Source organism: Protopterus annectens, chromosome 11.part0 (genome assembly GCF_019279795.1).
Source record: "Protopterus annectens isolate FY-2018-M chromosome 11.part0, PAN1.0, whole genome shotgun sequence".
Classification (NCBI taxonomy): domain Eukaryota; kingdom Metazoa; phylum Chordata; order Ceratodontiformes; family Protopteridae; genus Protopterus; species Protopterus annectens.
In genome coordinates this window covers 475,185,750-475,205,199 of record NC_056745.1, presented here as the reverse complement: position 1 = coordinate 475,205,199, position 19,450 = coordinate 475,185,750, and the positions used below count along the sequence as shown (strand labels likewise).

At 45.7% G+C, this 19,450-nt stretch overlaps 1 protein-coding gene across 1 annotated transcript in view; it reads left to right on the top strand.

Annotated features, from left to right (window-relative positions):
* Positions 1 to 19,450, top strand: part of NAP1L1 (nucleosome assembly protein 1 like 1) — a 1,039,563-nt gene that overhangs the window by 215,112 nt on the left and 805,001 nt on the right. Inside the window, exon 6 of the mRNA XM_044087215.1 lies at positions 18,453 to 18,533. Coding sequence (XP_043943150.1) covers positions 18,453 to 18,533 — 81 coding nt within the window. The remainder of the gene's footprint in view (positions 1 to 18,452; positions 18,534 to 19,450) is intronic.

Sequence of the window (19,450 nt, the reverse complement as noted above, 5' to 3'; positions counted from 1 at the left end):
TGACAGATCAGAGGGGCAAATACAGATGCCCAAGGGGCAGAGGTCAGTCACAAGGCCCTTACAAATCTTGCCAATGGGGTACTGCTACTCAGAAAGAAGACAGGCCCCAAGCCAGCAGAAGACAAACGCAATGAATCAACCCTCAAACTACCAAGCAAATAGCTTGGCAGCTCCCTTGGGAGGAAAATTAGCACTTTTTGCAGACAACTGGCACATCATCACAAAAGACAAATGGGTCCTAAACATTGTCTCAAGGATACAGATTCCACTTTCATACCTTGCCAAGGATAAAAGGAATGCCAAACCTGCCACCAAATCAATGGGCAGAGGCACAAACAAATTACAGCTCTCGTGGACATGAGAGCCATTCAACAGTTACCTACACAGGAGCAAAGACAAGGATTTTACTCGACTTTCTAGTCCCAAGAAAGGACGACGCATGGAGACAAATTCTGAACACCTATATGAAAGTACCAAAATTCAAGATGCTAACACTACAGCAGCAGCTTCCCATGCTGGGCAAGAATGCTTGGCTGGTAACGTTGGACCTCAAGGAGGCATACCTGCATGTCCCTATCAGACAAAATTGCAGGTTCAATTCTCTGCACTGCCCTTTGGCTTATCTACTGCACCCAGGGTCTTCACAAAATGCCTGGCACCAGTAATTGCATACTAGACAGAGGAATCCAAATATACCCATACCTGGATGACTGCCTTATTCAAGCAGAAAGCAAGGACATTCTTTTAAAGCATCTGGATGACTGCCTTATTCAAGCAGAAAGCAAGGGCATTCTTTTAAAGCATCTGGCATTTGTCAAACTCCTAAGTTGCCTAGGGTACACAGTAAACGAAAAGAAATCAAAACTAGTGCCCTCACAAAACACTTCTGGGTGCCACCTTGAATACAACGGGCCAGATGGCTTATCTCATGCCAGACCAGCAACAGCTGACTCAATACTTCAAAATAATGACAATAAAGACCCAACTCCCTGCAAGAAAAATTCTGCAGGCCTTGGGATTCATGGCATCTTGCTTACTAATACCACTTGCAAAACTGCATATGAGGAAATTACAATGGTACCTGAAAAGCGTATGGACTCAGCACAGCCACAGCTTGGAAACAATACCACTCATTCACTGCCTTCAACAGTTTCTATGGTGGGCACAGGCATGTCACCTCAACAAGGGTCAGCTTTTCACCTTACCCACAGCCAGGCAAACTATGATAACAGATGCATCTGACTATGCCTGGGGAGCACACATGGTAGGACAGTGTATTCAGGGCAAATGGTCTGCAGATCAAATGCATCTCCACATCAGTCAGAGATGCTAGCTGTACAGAATGCCCTAACAGCTTTCAAGTACTTCCTACATCCAGGACAACTTCTAATAAAGACTGACAACACCACAGTGATGTGGTACATAAACAAGGGGGCACACATTCCTACCCCCTATGCAGGCAAGCAATGACCTTGTGGAACACAGCACTGACCTACCAAGTTCAACTACAAGCACAATTCCTGCCAGGAAAAACATTGGCAGACTAAGCAGAAATATCATGGATCCTCACGAGTGGAAACTAGACCCACAAGTATTCAGTGATAACTCAAAAATGGGGAGCCCAGACATGGATCTGTTTGCCTCCCCCCAAAACTACCAACTGTCCAAGTTTTGCACAGGGACATACCACACACTAGCTTGGAAAGTGGACGCCCTCATTCAGTTGGAAAACACTGATGGTGTATGCCTTTCCTCCACTGCCTCTTCTAGCAAAGGTGCTGCTAAAAGCCAGATTAGAGGCCACAAATGATACTCATTTGGCCACGCCAACACTGGTATCCAATATTAATGAACATGGCTCAAGACCCACCATGGATTTTATCTCAAATTCCTCACCTGCTGACTCAGCAAAACAATCTGATTCTACACAGCCAGCTCAAGACTTTAAATCTGGTTGCATGGCAGATTATCTAAACTACCAGTTAACACTTCTCTACAGCTGTTATGGATGTCATTCTGGAGGCCAGGAGGCCCAGCACCAGGAAAACCTACTCAGACAAATGGAAAATCTGCGCCTGGAAACAGGCTAAAGGCCAAAACCCTTTTGTCCCAAATATTCCACAGATTCTGCAATATTTAACTGAGATGTTGCAGAAAGGCCTTTCCTTTTCATCTATAAAGATCCATGCTTCAGCTATTTCAGCTCATTACAACACGGATCCTCCTATTTTTTCACATCCATTAAGACAGTACCTCAGAGGGGCTAAGAACATAAGACCGCCCCGAAGAGCACCAACACCAACTTGGGACCTCATTTTTGTTTTGGAAAAACTTACACTACCGGCCTTCGAGCCAGCTTTTTCAGTTGATTTACAATTTTTATCATGGAAAACTGCCCTGCTGCTAGCAATAACTTCAGCACGAAGAGTCTCAGAGCTACAGGCCCCAATGGCAGTGGAGCCTTTCATCATTTTTCAAGACAGTCTCTTTACGAACTAACCCTTCCTTTATGCCAAAGGTGGTATCCAGTGTGGCTGTAAACCAAACCATTCATTTACCCACCTTTTATCCAAACCCCCAGAATAAAGGGGAAAGGCTCCTACACTCTTTGGACATTCACAGGCAATTACGTTTCTACTTGGGTAAAACAAAGGTTTTCAGAAAATCTGATCAGCTCTTTGTATCCTATGCTGCAGGATCTCAAGGAAAGCCTATATCAAAACAGACCATTTCAAAATGGATAGGACATTGTATCTGTTTCTGCTACAGACACCATGGGAAACCTGTACCTGGTAACATTAGGCCTCATTCCACCAAGGCTACAGCAACATCAGCAGCCTTCCTCAGAGGGGTACCAACCAAGGATATTTTGGAAGCTGCACCTTGCAGTTCAGTGCACATGCTCACAAAGCACTACCACTTACCTCTATACTCCAAAAAAAAACCAGAGCTGGCGTTGCCACTGCAGTTTTGCAGGGCCTACTAACTTCTCCAAACCCTGTTTAGTACCAACTGCCCAGCCTTAGCTTTGGGATTCAACCCAAGTGTGATGACTGCAGCAGTGTAACACGATGAACATAGTACAGATGTTCATTGTGCATACAGCTGCAGTCCTAACAGATGGGTTTTCCTGCCGTCAGGCGGGTCCTCGGTCGGCCGAATTCCAAAGTCTAGGTCCGGCGTCAGTTGTCGCTTCTTCCTGACGTCAGTGCGACAGGGGTATAAAATAACCAGCAGACTCCATTTTCTTCTGTCTTTCTTGCCGCGCGGTGCCCAAAGCAGAAGCAGTTCGCAAGTGCCGGTCGGCCAGCTCCTGAGATTACGAATATTTTTCAACAGAAGACTTCTTGAAAGCTAAGTACCCCGTTGGGGAAACTTTTCTTGCCTCAGGCCGATGTCAGACAAAGTTAATAATTGCATTTCATGTGGGAAGCAAATACCGCATAAGGATTTCCATTCCCTCTGTATACCTTGCTTGGGCCCAGACCAAGACGTCTCGGCCTGTCGTTTTTGTGCTACATTCAACAGACGCACTAAGCGTCGGGCGGAGTTCGCCCACCACTATTTTGGCAAAAAGTTTAATTACAACATGTCGTTGAGTAAATGACGTAAAGATAAGGACCGACATACGAGGTCCGCGACTTCTACCGACACCACGCTAAAGCAGACTAAATGTGCTCCGGTTCTCAGCGAGGAGCCTACGCAGCCCCTGACTACCGATGACACTTCATTAGCAGCGTCTTCTGTGCCCGAGGTCGCAGGCTCTTCGGCCCACACCCTGACTCCAGATACCGAAGCCACTCTTGGTGGGGAAACTGAGTTCAGACCGGCCTGCCACCTCTCAAGGTGTATTCAGGCCTTCTTTTTCCATTAAGGCTTACACTAAATCTAAAGCAGCCATGCATTCTAAAAGACGAGCTCCACAGGGCCCCTCTCAAAGTCCCATGCCTAAAAAGCAGATGCTCAAAATGGCTGAGGATTTGATTACTCTTATCAGGGGTTCTCAACCCCCCTCGGACAAAAGGCCCAGAGTGGAGGAAGAATACCCTTCCTCGGACCAGACCTCCCATTACTTCAGAACATTGAGGACCAGGAACATTCTTACTCCCCTTCCGAAGATTCTGATGCAGAGGAGTCCATTCCCTCTGTCACACCCCCCCCCCCGAGGATTACTCTTGGGGAAACCTTGCATACCTTGAGGGAACACTTCCACTGGGAAGGCCAAGAGTACTCTGACTCCAAGAAAAGGCTCAGGGATTTCCTCTTGCTCCCTCAGCACAGGCCTCTGGCTATACCTTCTGTCTTAGACATACTACATGTGTATTCAGAGGCCAGCCTTAACCCAGATTCTTTACCTCCAGCTCCAGTCAAGCCTGACTGGTATTACCGGGTTCCTGATTCACACCAATTCCTATACAAAAGCCATGCAGCTGACCCAGAAACTTTCACAGGGTCCCAAGGGAATTAAAGCCTCCACTGCCAAAAATTCTTTACCTTCAGAGAAAGATTCCAGAGCTTTAGAAAGGTGGGGGGAAAGGGTATACACCTCTGCCACCTTAACCATGAGGGCATTAAACTGTCAGTTCCATATGTTAAAGTATCAACAGTTTTTGTTATCTCAGTTGAAAAGCAAAATGTCACAACCTGAACAACCAGACTTGGAGTTGCAGGATTTGTTGCATAGTGCAGAGCAAGTGGGTAAACATACCTTGCAATGTGGTTTTGATGCTTTAGAGGCCTCTTGTAGCGATGCTGTTACAGGGTCAGTCATACGTAGACATGCTTGGCTCAAAGAGCAAACCTTACCAGATCTAGTCAAAGATAAATTACTAGATGCACCTCTTCAAAAAGATATATTGTTTGGTGTTAAAGCTGAGGAGGTATTAAAGAAAATGGAGGAAAAGGCAAAATTAATGCAAACGGTGAAAGATTTCCTACAGGTACAACCCCCACGCTTCAGTAGAAATTGGCCTTCAAAAAATTGGTCCTTTCCAGCCATGGACAGACCTCAAAGTAGATACAGGCACCCGAGGGGTAGAGGGCAATCTCAAGGATCATTTAGAGGCAGACAATGGCAAACACCTACACCAAGAGGGGGTGGGGATAGTTCACAGCCATTCAGAAAGCAGACCCAATGACTTTCCCCTTTGCATGCCAAGCAAGGCTCAAATGGCAGCACCTTTAGGCAGAAAACTGGCATTATTTTCAGGAAATTGGCATATTGTCACAAGACAAATGGATCCTGGACATTATAGACAGCGGCTACAGATTCCACTTTCACACCCTTCCAAAAATGAGGCATGCCAAACGTGCCACACAAAGGGCAGAGGCACAAAAACAAATTTCAGATCTCATGGACATGAAAGCTATTCAAGAGGTACCTGCACAAGAACAGGGTCAAGGTTTTTATTCCAGACTATTCCTGGTACCAAGGAAGGGCAAAGATTGGAGACCTATTTTGGACCTATCCATCCTAAACACATTTACTCGTACCAAAGTTCAAGATGCTCACATTACAGCAGCTGCTTCCCATGCTGGGCAAGGAGTCTTGGCTGGTAACATTGGACCTCAAGGAGGCATACCTGCATGTCCCAATCAGACAAGATTGCAAAAGATACCTCAGATTTCTTGCAGGTTCATCCCATTATCAATTCTCTGCATTGCCCTTTGGTTTATCTACTGCGCCCAGAGTGTTCACGAAATGCCTGGCATCAGTAATTGCCTTCTGCAGACTTCAAGGGATACGAATATACCCATATTTGTACGACTGCCTGATCCAAGCAGACAGCAAACTCTTCTGAAACACCTGGCGTTTGTAATAATGTTGTTGAAATCTCTGGGATACACAGTCAACAAAAAGAAGTCAAGACTAATACCCTCTCAAACAATAATTTTCCTGGGTGCCAGCTTGGATACAAACACCCAGATGGCCTACCTCACGCCAGAGAAACAAGGGCAATTAATTCAATACTTCAGAAAACTGGCAACCTTCACCAGGCTGACTGCAAGGAAAATCCTGCAGGCTCTGGGATTCATGGCATCTTGCATCCTGCTAATCCCATGTGCAAAGCTGCATATGAGGAAACTTCAGTGGTACCTAAAAAAACTTATGGTCTCAACACAGCCACAGTTTGGAAACAGTCATACCACTGATTCTATGTCTTCAAAAGGAATTTCTGTGGTGGGCTCAAGCATGCCAAAGAAACATAGGTCTCCCATTCTGCAAGCCTCAAGCAAATCATCACAACAGACTCCTCTGACTACGCCTGGGGGGCGCACATGACAGATCGGTGCATTCAGGGCAAATGGTCACAAAAAGAAAAGCACCTACACATCAAAAGGAAATGCTAGCAGTAATAAATGCTATTATGGCTTTCAAAGACCTACTGCATCCAGGCCAGCTATTGATAAGGACAGAGAACACCACAGTGATGTGGTACATAAACTGGGAGGAACTCATTCATACCCCCTGTGCAGACTAGCAATGTCCCTTTGGAACACGGCTCTCGGATTGCAAATCCAACTTCAAGCACAATTCCTGCCAGGGAAGGAAAACACACTGGTAGACAACCTGAGCAGAAATATGACAGATCCACACAAATGGAAGTTGCATCCTCAAGTTTTTACAATGATGATCATCGTGCATACAGCTGCAGTAATCACAGATGGGTTTTCAGGCGGTCCCTCGGTCGGCCGAATTCCAAAGTCTTGGTCCGGCGTCGGTTGTCGTCGCTTACTCTTCTGACGTCAGTAAGGTCAGAGTATATGACACAGCCGACGCCATGTTCTTCAGTCTTTTTTGCTGCGCGGTGCCCGAAGCAGAAGCAGTTCGCAAGTGCCGGTCGGCCAGCTCCTGAATTACGAAAAAAATTTGGAACCGAAGTCTTCTTTAAAGCCAAGTACCCCGTTGGGGAAACTTTTTTCTTGCCTCAGACCGATGTCAGAAAAAGTTAATTGTATTTCTTGTGGGAAGCAAATACCGCATAAGGATTTCCATTCCCGTTGCATACCTTGTTTGGGCCCAGACCACGATGTCTCGGGCTGTCGCTTTTGCGCTACCTTCAATAAACGCACTATCAAGCGTCGGGCGGAGTTCGCCCAACACTACTTTGGTAAATCTTTTGATTATAAGATGTCGTCTGACACTCCGACTACAGTTTTGTCCAAAAAACGCAAGGAAAAGGACCGACACGCGAGACCCGCGGTCCCTGAAGACACCACAACAGGCTACACGTGGTCCGGTTCTCAGCGAGACTCCTTTGCAGTCCCTGACTACCGACGACACTCCTTTGGCGGTGTTCTCTGTACCAGAGACCGCTGGGTCCTCTGCCCTTTCCCAGACTACAACTGAAGCCTCTGCTAATGTCGAGCCTACTAATGTGGACAGGTCCACCTCCACCCATGGTGTATTTAGGCCCTCATCTTCTTTTTCAATAAAGGCTTTTACGAAATCCAAAGCAGCCAGGCATCCCACGAGGCCTGTTGCACAGGGCCCATCTCCTGGACCCATGCCTAAGAAACAGATGCTTAAAATGGCTGAGGATTTAATTACCCTTATCAGAGGTTCTCAGCCCCCTCCTGACAAGAGACCCAGAGTGGAGGAAGGATCTCCCTCTTCTGATCAGGGATCCATTTTATCAGAACATTCTGATGCAGAGGAACACTCTTACTCCCCTTTTGAGGATTCGGATGCAGAACAGTCAATTCCTTCTGTATCCCCTCCTGAGGATTTTTCCTTTGGGGAAACCTTGCACACTTTGAGGGAACACTTCCATTGGGAAGGCCAAGACTTTTCAGATTCCAAGAAAAGACTTGGGGAATTTCTTTGGTTAGCTCAGCACAGACCTCTGGCTGTACCCCCTGTTTTGGATGTACTGGATGATGTCTATTCGGAGGCTTGTCTTAACCCTGATTCTCTGCCTCCTGCACCAGTAAAACCTGATGGGTATTGCAGAGTACCCAGCTCTCACCAATTTCTCTACAAAGGCCATAATGCTGACCCTGAAACCATTTCACAAGGCCCCAAGGGATTAAAGGCCTCCACTGCCAAGAATCCACTCACTCCTGCAGAAAGGGAATCCAGATCTCTAGAAAGGTGGGGTAAAAAGGTATATACCTCGGCCACCCTAGCCATGAGGGCCTTAAACTGTCAGTTTCATATGATTAAATATCAACAGTACCTGTTATCACAATTGAGGAACAAAATGTCTCAACCTGAACAACCAGATTTAAGAGTTACAGGATATGATGCATAGTGCGGAGCAAGTGAGTAAACACACCTTACAATGTGGTTATGATGCCCTAGAGGCTTCCAGTAGAGCGGCTGCTACAGGATCACTCATTCGCAGACATGCCTGGCTTAGGGAACAAAATTTACCTGATCATGTGAAAGCTAAACTTCTTGATGCTCCTTTACAAAAGGATGTACTATTTGGTACTAATGCTGAAGACATACTATGGAAAATGGAAGAAAAAGCCAAATCTATGCAAACTGTCAAGGCTTTCTTACAGGTCCAACCACCACGTTTTAGCAGAAATTGGCCTTCAAAAAACTGGTCCTTTCCAGCCACTGACAAGCCCCAAAGAGGTAGATACAGACTCACAAGGGGCAGAGGACAATCACAAGGATCATATAGAGGCAGACAATGGCAATCTCCAGCACCAAGAGGTGGTGAAGACAGTGCACAACAATACAGGAAGCAAACCCAATGACTCCCTCATTTCCATGCCAAGCAAGTCTCAGCTGACAGCACCTTTGGGAGGGAAACTAGCATTATTTGCAAGCAATTGGCATATTGTCACAACAGACAAATGGATACTGGACATTTATAAACAGAGGCTACAAATTTCAATTTCACACACTTCCAAAAATGAGGCATGCCAAACCTGCCACAAAATCAAAGGGCAGAGGCACAACTGCAAATTTCAAAGCTCCTAAACATGAGAGCTATACAAAAGGTACCTACACACCAACAAGGTCAAGGTTTTTATTCAAGACTTTTTCTGGTACAAAGAAAAGGAACCGACTGGAGACCCATTTTTGACTTATCCATCCTAAACACATTCCTACTCGTGCCAAAATTCAAGATGCTCACATTACAGCAACTTCTTCCCATGCTGGGCAAGGAGTTTTGGCTGGTAACATTGGACCTCAAGGAGGCATACCTGCATGTCCCAATCAGACAAAGATGCAGAAGATACCTCAGATTTCTTGCAGGTTCAATCCACTATCAATTCTCTGCATTGCCCTTTGTGAATACTCTGAGCGCAGTAGATTAGCCAAAGTGCCTGGCATCAGTGATTGCCTACTGCAGACTTTAAGGGATACAAATTTACCCTTATCTGGACGACTGCCTGATCCAAGCGGACAGCGAACGCATACTACTGGAACATCTGGCATATGTGACACTGTTACTGCTTTCTCTGGGATATACCATCAACAAGGAGAAATCAAGACTAACACCATCTCAGAAAATAACCTTCCTGGGTGCCAACTTGGACACAAACACCCAGATGGCATATCTTGCGCCAGAAAAACAAGGGCAACTATCTCAGTACTTCAAAACACTAGCAAAAAGTACCAGGCTTACTGCAAGGAAAATCCTGCAGGCTCTGGGATTCATGGCATCTTGCATTCTTCTAATCCCATGTGCAAAGCTGCATATGAGGAAACTTGGTACCTAAAAAATCTATGGTCTCAACAGTCACAGTTTGGAAGCAATTATACCAATAATTCCATGTTTGCAAAAGGAATTTCTATGGTGGGCCCAAGCATGTCAAGTAAACACAGGCCTTCCATTCTGCATGCCTCAAGCAAAACAAGTCATAACCACAGACGCCTCAGATTACGCCTGGGGGGCGCACATGAAGGACAGGTGCATTCAGGGCAGATGGTCCCAAAAGGAAAAGCACCTTCACATCAATCAAAAAGAAATGCTAGCAGTAATAAATGCAATTACAGCTTTCAAGGACTTCCTGCATCCAGGACAATTACAGATAAGACAACACCACAGTAATGTGGTACATAAACAAGGAGGAACACATTCATACCCCTTGTGCAGACTAGCCATGACTCTTTGGAACTTGGCTCTGGAAAGACAAATCTAACTTCAAGCACAGTACTTGCCAGGACTGGAAAACACACTGGCAGACACTCTAAGCAGAAATATGACAGATCCACACGAATGGAAGTTACATCCTCAGGTGTTTAGAGATAATCCAAGCGTGGGGGAGGCCAGACATAGATCTTTTTGCCTCCCACAGGAACCATCAACAAACAGTTTTGTTCAAGGACCTTTCATCCAAAGGCCTGGAAAGTGGACGCCTTTTCATTCAGTTGGACAGCATGGACAGTTTATGCATTCCCACCTCTGCCCCTTCTGCCCAAGGTGCTTCTGAAAGCAAGAACAGACAAACCGAGGATGATACTGATTGCTCCAGATTGGCCAAGGCAACACTGGTATCCACTCCTGAGGAGCCTAACACATACTCCTCCCTGGTCCCTGCCTCTAATGCCTCTCCTGACTCAGAACAGCTACAAAACTCTTCAGTCAGCTGAAAACACTCAACCTCGCTGCATGGAAAATTCCTTGACACCACAACAGTCCCTACTCTCCAAGGAGGTGCAGGATGTCATTTGAGGCCAGAAGACCATCTACTAGAAAAGCTTACTCCGCAAAATGGAAGCGGTTTTGCTGTTGGAATGAGAAGAGGCCAGGACCCTAGAAAATTGAACTTGCCTCAGGTTTTACAGTACCTAGCTGAACTGCTGAACAGTGGACTTTCATTTTCTTCCATAAAAATACATGCCTCAGCCATTTCTGCAGAATTCAGCACGGATACTCCTTTATCTCACCCACTCTTACGACAGTTCCTCAGAGGAGCTAAGAATAGAAGACCTCCAAGGAAGCAACCAATACCAGCCTGGGACCTTAATTACATACTAGAAAAATTAACATTGCCTCCCTTTGAACCTGCTGCCTCAACAGATCTGCAACATTTGTCCTGGAAAACAGCTTTCCTTCTGGCCATCACTTCAGCTCGTAGGGTTTCTGAACTACAGGCCCTCATGGCGGTGCAGCCCTTCCTCATCTTCCATCAGGACAGGGTTTCCCTTCGTACCAGCCCATCTCTTATGCCAAAAGTGGTATCCAGGGTAGCCTTAAATCAAGCCATACACCTACCTACCATCCTAACCCTCAAAACAAAGGGGAGAGGCTGCTTCACACTTTAGACATCCATAGGCAGCTACGTTATTTGGACAGAACAGAGTCCTTCAGGAAATCAGAACAACTTTTTGTGTCCTATGCCGTAGGGGCTCAAGGGAAACCAGTTACCAAACAGACCATTTCCAAGTGGATTGGCCGCTGCATACGGTTTTGTTCCTATCATGGGAAATCTGTCCCTACTGGTATCAGATCTCACTCCACCAGGGCCACAGCCACCTCTACAGCCTTCCTCAGAGGCGTTCCTACTAAGGATATTTTGGAGGCAGCCACTTGGAGTTCTGTACATACCTTCACAAAACACTACCACCTACCCTTATATTCCAGAACAAGAGCAGGCGCTGCCACTGCTGTTTTGCAGGGCATTCTGGCTCAACCCAGTTCCGCATAGTACCTACCACCCTATGCATAGCTTTGGGACTCTACCCATCTGTGATTACTGCAGCTGTATGCACGATGAACATAGTACAGTTTTGTACCTACCTGCAGTACAGGTTTCCCTCCCCCCTTCCCCACTTGGTCAAGGCATGGGGCCTAACAACCTCTTCATACCACCTGACTGGGTTATCCTGCTATGTTTTATTTGCTTGCTTACACTGATTTTTGCATTACATTGCATTGCTTGCATATGTAGATAAGCCTTATTTATGTATTGCCTTCCTTTTGGGGGCACCTGACATCTGGGGCAAGAAAGACTGAAGAACATGGCGTCGGCTGTGTCTTATATACTCTGGCCTTACTGACGTCGGAAGAGTAAGCGACTACAACCGACGCCGGACCAAGACTTTGGAATTCGGCCGACCGAGGGACCGCCTGACGGCTGAAAACCCATCTGTGATTACTGCAGCTGTATTAGCACTCTAACATCTACATTTATGGTAGGTACAAAACTCTACTATTCAAGCATGGGGAAGGCCAGACATAGACCTCTTTGCCACCCACAGAAATTACCAATTGACAAAATTCTGCTCAAGGACCTTTCATCCACAGGCCTGGAAAGTGGACGCACTCTTTCAGTTGGACAACAATGACTGTTTATGCCTTTCCACCTCTTCCACTGCTGGCCAAAGTTCTATTAAAAGCCAGAGCAGACAGACCAAAGATTCTCATTGCTCCAGACTGGCCAAGACAACACTGGTACCCACTCCTGAGGAGCCTGACGTATTCCCCACCATGGATCCTGCCTCTAATGCCTCTTCTACTGACTCAGCACAACTTCAAAACTCTGAAAACACTCAATCTAGCCACATGGAGGATTCCTTAAATTCACAGCAGACCCTACTCTCCAAGGAGGTGCGGGATGTCATTTTGGAGGCCAGAAGGCCTTCTACTAGAAAAGCCTACTCCGCAAAATGGAAACTTTTGTGCCTGGAATGAGAAAAAGGGTCAATCCTGGAATACTGAATTTACTTCTAATATTACAGTACCTAGCCGAGCTAAGCAGTGGACTTTCATTCTCCTCCATCAAAATCCATGCCTCAGCCATTTCTGCAGAATACAACACTGATCCTCCTTTATTCTCACCCTCTCTTAAGACAGTCCCTCAGAGGTGCTAAGACTAAAACCCCCAAGGAAGCAACCAGTACCTGCTTGGGACCTCAGTTTCATTCTAGAAGAACTGACCCTGCCTCCTTTTGAGCCAGCTCCTTCAAATCTGCAATATTTGTCATGGAAAACAGCCTTCCTTCTAGCTATCACCTCAGCACGCAGGGTTTTGGAACTACAAGCCCTCATGGCTGTGCAGCCTTTCATCATTTTCCATCCGGACAGAGTTTCCTTCCGAACCAATCCTTCATTTATGCCAAAGGTAGTATCCAGGGTAGCCTTGAATCATGCTATCCACTTACCTACCTTTTACCCTAATCCACAAAACAAAGGGGAGAGACTACTACATTCCTTGGACATTCAGACAGCTCCATTATTTGGACAGAACAAAGCCTTTCAGAAAATCAGAGAAACTGTGTCCTATGCTACAGGTGCTAAAGGGAAGCCTATTTCCAAACAGACAATCTCAAAATGGATAGCCCACTGCATACGCTTTTGTTACTCTTTTTTTTCATGGTAAAACTGTACCTACAGGCATCAGATCTCACTCCACAAGGGCCACAGCTACCTCTGCAGCTTTCCTCAGGGGGGTTCCTACCAAAGATATTTTGGAAGCAGCCACTTGGAGTTCTGTACATACTTTCTCCAAGCACCATCACCTACCATTATACTCCAAAACCAGAGCGGGCTTTGCCACTGCAGTCTTGCAGGGCATCCTTGCTCCTCCTAGTTCCACTTAGTGCCTGCCACCCCTTTTAGCTTTGGGATTCTACCCATCTGTTATGACTGCACCTGTATGCACGATGAACATAGTACAGTTTTGTACCTACCATAAATGTAGATGTTATGCTAATACAGCTGCTGTCCAGGTTTCCCTCCCTCCTTCCCCTCTTGGGACAGGCCTAATGGCTAACACCTCCTCACAACCTCATTGGGGTATTCTTTTATGGTGTATTTGCTTGCAACTACTGTTTTTTGATTATTGCATTTGCATTATTACATTTATGTTTTGCCTTCCTTCTGGGGGCACCTGACATCTGGGGCAAGAAAAACTGAAGAAAATGGTGTCTGCTGGTTCTTTTATACCCCTGTCGCACTGATGTCAGGGAAGAAGCGATGACAACCGACGCTGGACCTAGACTTTGGAATTCGGCCCACCGAGGACCCGCCTGACGGTAGGAAAACCCATCTGTTATGACTGCAGCTGTATTAGCACTCTAACATCTACATTTATGGTAGGTTACAAAACTGTACTTTTTGTATCTACCATAAATGTTGGTGTTCACACTGCTGCAGTCCAGGTTACCCTCCCACCTTCCCCTCTTCTTACCTGGGTTTTATCTATAGCTCCCTGTTTATACAATATCTAAGATGTATTTCTATATGGTGTATTTGCTTACAGCTGTAGCTATTTTGTACTTATGCAATTTACTTAGGATTATGTATTGCCTTCTTACTTGGGGGCACCTGACATCTGGGGCAAGAAAAACTGAAGAAAATGGCGTCGGCTGCCTCTTTTTATACCCCTGTCGCACTGACTGGGAAGAAGCGACAGCAACTGACACAGGGCCAAGACTTTGGAACTTGGGCCGACTGTGGGACCACCTGACGGCAGATAACCCAAGTGTGATGACTGCAGCAGTGTGAACACTCTAACATCTACATTTATGGTAGGTACAAAACTGTACTTTACGGGCTTTGTAATTAGGAGGCATGCTTGGTTAAAGGAACAAAATCTGCCTGATCATGTTAGTTAAATTACTAGATGCACCTTTACAGCATGATACTTTGGTGTTACGGCAGAAGAGGTGTTAAAGAAAATGGAGGACAAAGCTAAATCTATGCAAACTGCCAGATTTTGTACAAGTACAGCCACCTAGGTTTAGTAGACACTGGCCTACAAAAATTGGTCCTTCCTGTGTCACACCTCAAAGGGGCAGATCAGACACCCCTAGGGGTAGATCCCAGGCACAAGGTTCTTGTAGGCCCAAGCAGTAGGGTGCTTCTACCTCCAAAGCTGGTGAAGATGGATCACAAACATACAGAAATCAGTCCCAATGACTTCCCCCTGCACCAAGCACTTATTTTGCAGCACCCTTGGGGGGAAAACTAGCACTTTTTGCTCAAAATTGGCATATAACCCAGGACAAGTGGGTTCTAAACAGTGTCACAAGGCTACAAGTTCCATTTCCATACTCTGCCAAAGGCATACTGCTGGCCAGATCTGCCAAAAAATCAATGGGCAGAGGCAGAAAAAGAAGTCTCACCCCTCATGGACATGGGGGCCATTCAACAAGTGACAGAGCAAGAGCAGGGACAAGGATTTAACTGTTCTTGGTACCCAGAAAGGGCAAGGCCTGGAGGCAGATACTGGGCCTATCTGTTCTGAACACTTTCCTGGATATTCCAAAATTCAAAATGTTGACTTTGCAACAGCTTCTGCCCATGCTGGGCAAGAATGCTTGGCTTGTGACTTTAGACCTAAGAGGCATACCTGCATGTTCCAATCAATCATGCAGAAGATACCAAAGATTCAAAGCTGGTTCAATGCATTACAAATTCTCTGCACTGCCCTTTGGCTTATCTACTGCGCCCAGGGTTTGACAAAGTGCCTGGCAACAGTAATTGCATTCTGCAGACAGAGGAATAAGAATACATCCTTACTTGGACGACTCATTCAAGCAGAGAACAAGGACATTCTTCAACATCTCGCGTTTGTGAAAAGACTTCTAACATGCCTATGGTACACAGTCAGCAAAAAGAAATCAAAACTAGTACCCTCACAAGAGAACATTCCTGGGTGCAAGCTTGAATACAACTGTCCAGATGGCTTATCTCACACCAGCCAAACCAAGGCAACTGACTACCTATTTCAAAATGTTGGCAACAAAGGCCCAGTTATCTGCAAGAAAAATTCTGCAGGCTTTGGGCTTCATGGCATCTTGCGTCCTAATTCCATATGCAAGACTGCATATGAGGAAACTTCAATGGTTCCTAAAGTGTTTGGACTCGACATTGCCACAGCCTGGAAACTGTCATTACTCTCATTCCCTGCCTGCAACAGGAGTTTCGATGGGCAAAGGCTTGTCACCAGAACAGGGGACAGCCATTCACATTCTCTCCAGCAAGGCAGACACTAACAGATGCCTCAGACTATGCCTGGGGAGCCCACATGGCCGGAAGATGCATTCAGGGCACATGGTCCTCAAACCAAATGCATCTGCATATCAATCAAAAAGATGTTGGCTGTTCAAAATGTCCTGACAGCCTTCAAGGACCTACCTCATCTGGTCCAACTACTGATGGACAACACCACGGTCATGTGGTATATAAACAAGCAGGGGGGCACATTCTTACCCCCTTTGCAGACTAGCCATGATCTTGTGGGACACTGCTTTGACTTACCAAGTACATCTGGAGGCACCTTTCCTGCCAGGAAAGGAAAATGCTCTGGCAGACTAAGCAGAAACCTCATGGATCCCCATGAGTAGAAACTGGATCCACAAGTCTTCAGCATAAGAGGATGCCTGGACATAGATCTATTTGCCTCCCCTCTCAATTACCAGCTAAAAAGATTCTGCACAAGGACTTGACACAGACCAGCATGGAAAGTGGACGCCCTGTCTTTCAGCTGGGAAAACCTATCGGTATATGACTTTCCTCCACGGTCTCTCCTAACCAAGGTGCTCCAAAAGGTCAGACGGGAGAAGCCAAAGATGATACTGATTGCCCCAGACTGGCCACGCCAGTACTGGTATCCAATACTATGGAATTTATCTCCCTACCCAGCTTGGACCGTGCCTCAAATGCCTCTACTACTGTCCCAGCAAAACTATCGGATCATGCACAGCCAACTCACAAACTTTGCAGCATGGCGGATAATGTAGTCATACAAAAAACACCTCAGTAAAACTGTGGATGTCATTCTGGAAGCCTGATGGCGTAGTACTAGAAAGTCTTATGCTGGAAAATGGAAGAGATTCTGTGCCCGCAACCAGGCACAAGGAACTGATACAGCAGTACCAAATATTCCTCATTTTGCAATACTTAACTGATGCTGGACAAAGGCCCATCCTTTTCATCAAAATTCATGCCTCTGCCATTTCTGTTCATTACAATAGAGCCACCACTTTTCTCACCCTTTAAGGCAGTACCTCAGAGGAGCCAAAAATTTAAGGCCCCCAAGGAGACTACCAACACCTGTATGGGATCTCCACTGTGTCTTGGAAAAGCTCACCCTGCCTCCTTTTGAGCCAGCTGCTGCTGATATGAAATTTTTATCTTGGAAAACAGCTCTGCTCTTAACAATTCAAGACTATTTTCAGAGCTACACGTGCTCATGGCTGTGGAACCTTTCATCCAGACAGGGTTTCGGAGGACAAACGCAACATTTATGCCTATAGTGTCAAGTGTAGCTCTTAACCAAGCCATCCATCTGCCAACCTTTTACCCAAATCCGCAGAACAAGGGTGAGAGTTCTGCATTCTTTGGACGTACACGGACAGTTTCGATTCTACTTGGACAGAACCAAAGCTTTCAGGAAGACAGAGCAATTACTAGTGGCATATGCTGCAGGATCACAAGGAAAGCCCATCTCAAAGCAGACTAAGTGGTTAGACCACTGCATTCGTTTCTGCTACTTGCACCATGGCAAGCCAGTGCTTAAGGGCATTAGGCCTCATTTCACCAGAGCGGCAGCCACCTCAGCAGCCTTTCTCAGGGGAGTACCAACCAGACACATTTTAGAGGCGACTTCTTGGAGTTCAGTGCACACCTTTACAAAGCATTATCTGCCACTCTACTCTAAATCCAGGGCAGGCTTTGCCACTGCAGTTCTGCAGGGCCTCATAGCCGTTCCTACTGCTTAGTTCCAGCCTCCCAACCATAGCTTTGGGACTCTACCCAAATGTAATGACTGCAACAGTGAAACACTAACAGTACAGTTGTGTACACTTACCATAAATGTAGATGGTAGTGTATTCACTGTTGCAGTCCAGGTTACCTGCCCGCCTTCCCCTTTTTTCTTTTGGATCTTATCTTTCCTTCTCTTTATACTGCCCATGTGGTGTATTTGCTTATAGTTGAAGGCAAGTTCTATGTCTGTCGTGCGCAACAGTGAATACACTTTCTAACATCTACATTTATGGTTATGGTAAGTGTACACAACTGTATTTTCCTCCCCAACCCTATTAAAGTGCAACTTGGATATTTGGGTGGGGAACAGGAAATTCATCCTTTGTTTAACACCTATGGGACACAGACTACCTCTAAATGGCTCGTGTCACCAGGCCTTGGCTTGTAAATGTTTGATCTCCCAAGCCCCTGCTTACACTTGTCAAGGGCATCAGAACATGTCAGATTTGGAATGCATAGCTAGGCTTAAAAAGGCCCTTGTGATCATTGTTCATAGGCATTTGTTAGGTTAATCTGTCTAGGCCTTGTTAGCCAGTTGTCTTTATTACAAGACAGTAATTCAGAAAAGTGCAACAAGGATTCGGCAATGCAAAGCTAATGGCCAGTGTGTCGCCAAGAGTAGTGAATGATTTGAAAAGTCCATTTTGTTCCCAAGACAAGTAATGCATTTCTGATGTGCTGATTTTGTGCTGTAATAGCAAAGTGAAGTGTTGTAATGCATGGTATAATCGAGAAACTTGACTCTAATCACCATTCTTCTAATTTTAGAGAAATGAAATAATCAATGCCATCTATGAACCCACGGATCCAGAGTGTGAATGGAAAGTGGATGAAGAGGAACAGTTATCAGTAAGTGCAGTGCTCTTTAAACTGTGAAAAGTAGATTTTTTAGCCTTGTGGATTTGTAGCCACTCCTATAACATTCCAAGTATTACCGGAGCAACTTTTACTTCTCTGGCTACCTTTACAAGACTTTAGCTGGTGTCTTAGCTTCCCTGTTTTTTTGTCATTGCAGAAACCACTCCAGTCCAACCACCTTTCACATGAATAAGTCATTGGCAGCAGGATTCAACAGTTGCTCAATTTTTAGTGTATATTTGCAGCTTACCTCATTCGGAGGTTAGCATAATGGTTAGGTATTTACCTTACAGATGCAAGGTTTGGAGTTTGATTCTTGCATGGGATAATTGGCTAGGCTTAAAATTGCCCACAATGGCAGTTAACCTAATGTGACTAATCAGTCATCACCAAAAGCACATACATTGAAACTTTTCTGGACAGGCCAGTTAAAGGAAGAGTAGATGCACAGTTGTGCTGTGTGTTGCATAGGGCATGATTTCCATGTCTGGTATTCCTGTCTCCAGTGATTCTTCGGTGCAGAAGACTTAAGAGCTGCGTCAGATTTCAAGGAATAAGCATGCTGCTGAACTTTATGCATGTTCTGTTAAGCGTTAGGCAAAACAAAAGCTAAGTTTAGAATCCTAGTCCTCCCAGAAAAACTACAAGCCAATTTGATTCCTACTCTTCTGACGCTGCTGCAAAAGTCATTTCAGCCTAGAAGTCTCTGTTGCGTCGGCATTGAGTTCCATCTTTATCCCTTAGAAATGCACTGAAGTTGAGGTGACCTCCATTACCTGCTGGTTTTAGTGGAGGTTCATGTTTCACTGTTGCAGTCATTACACGTGGGTTATCCTGCTGGCAGGCTACCCTCAGTCGGCCTGAATTCAAAAGTCTAGGTCCGGCGTCTGTTGCTGCTTTCCTGATGT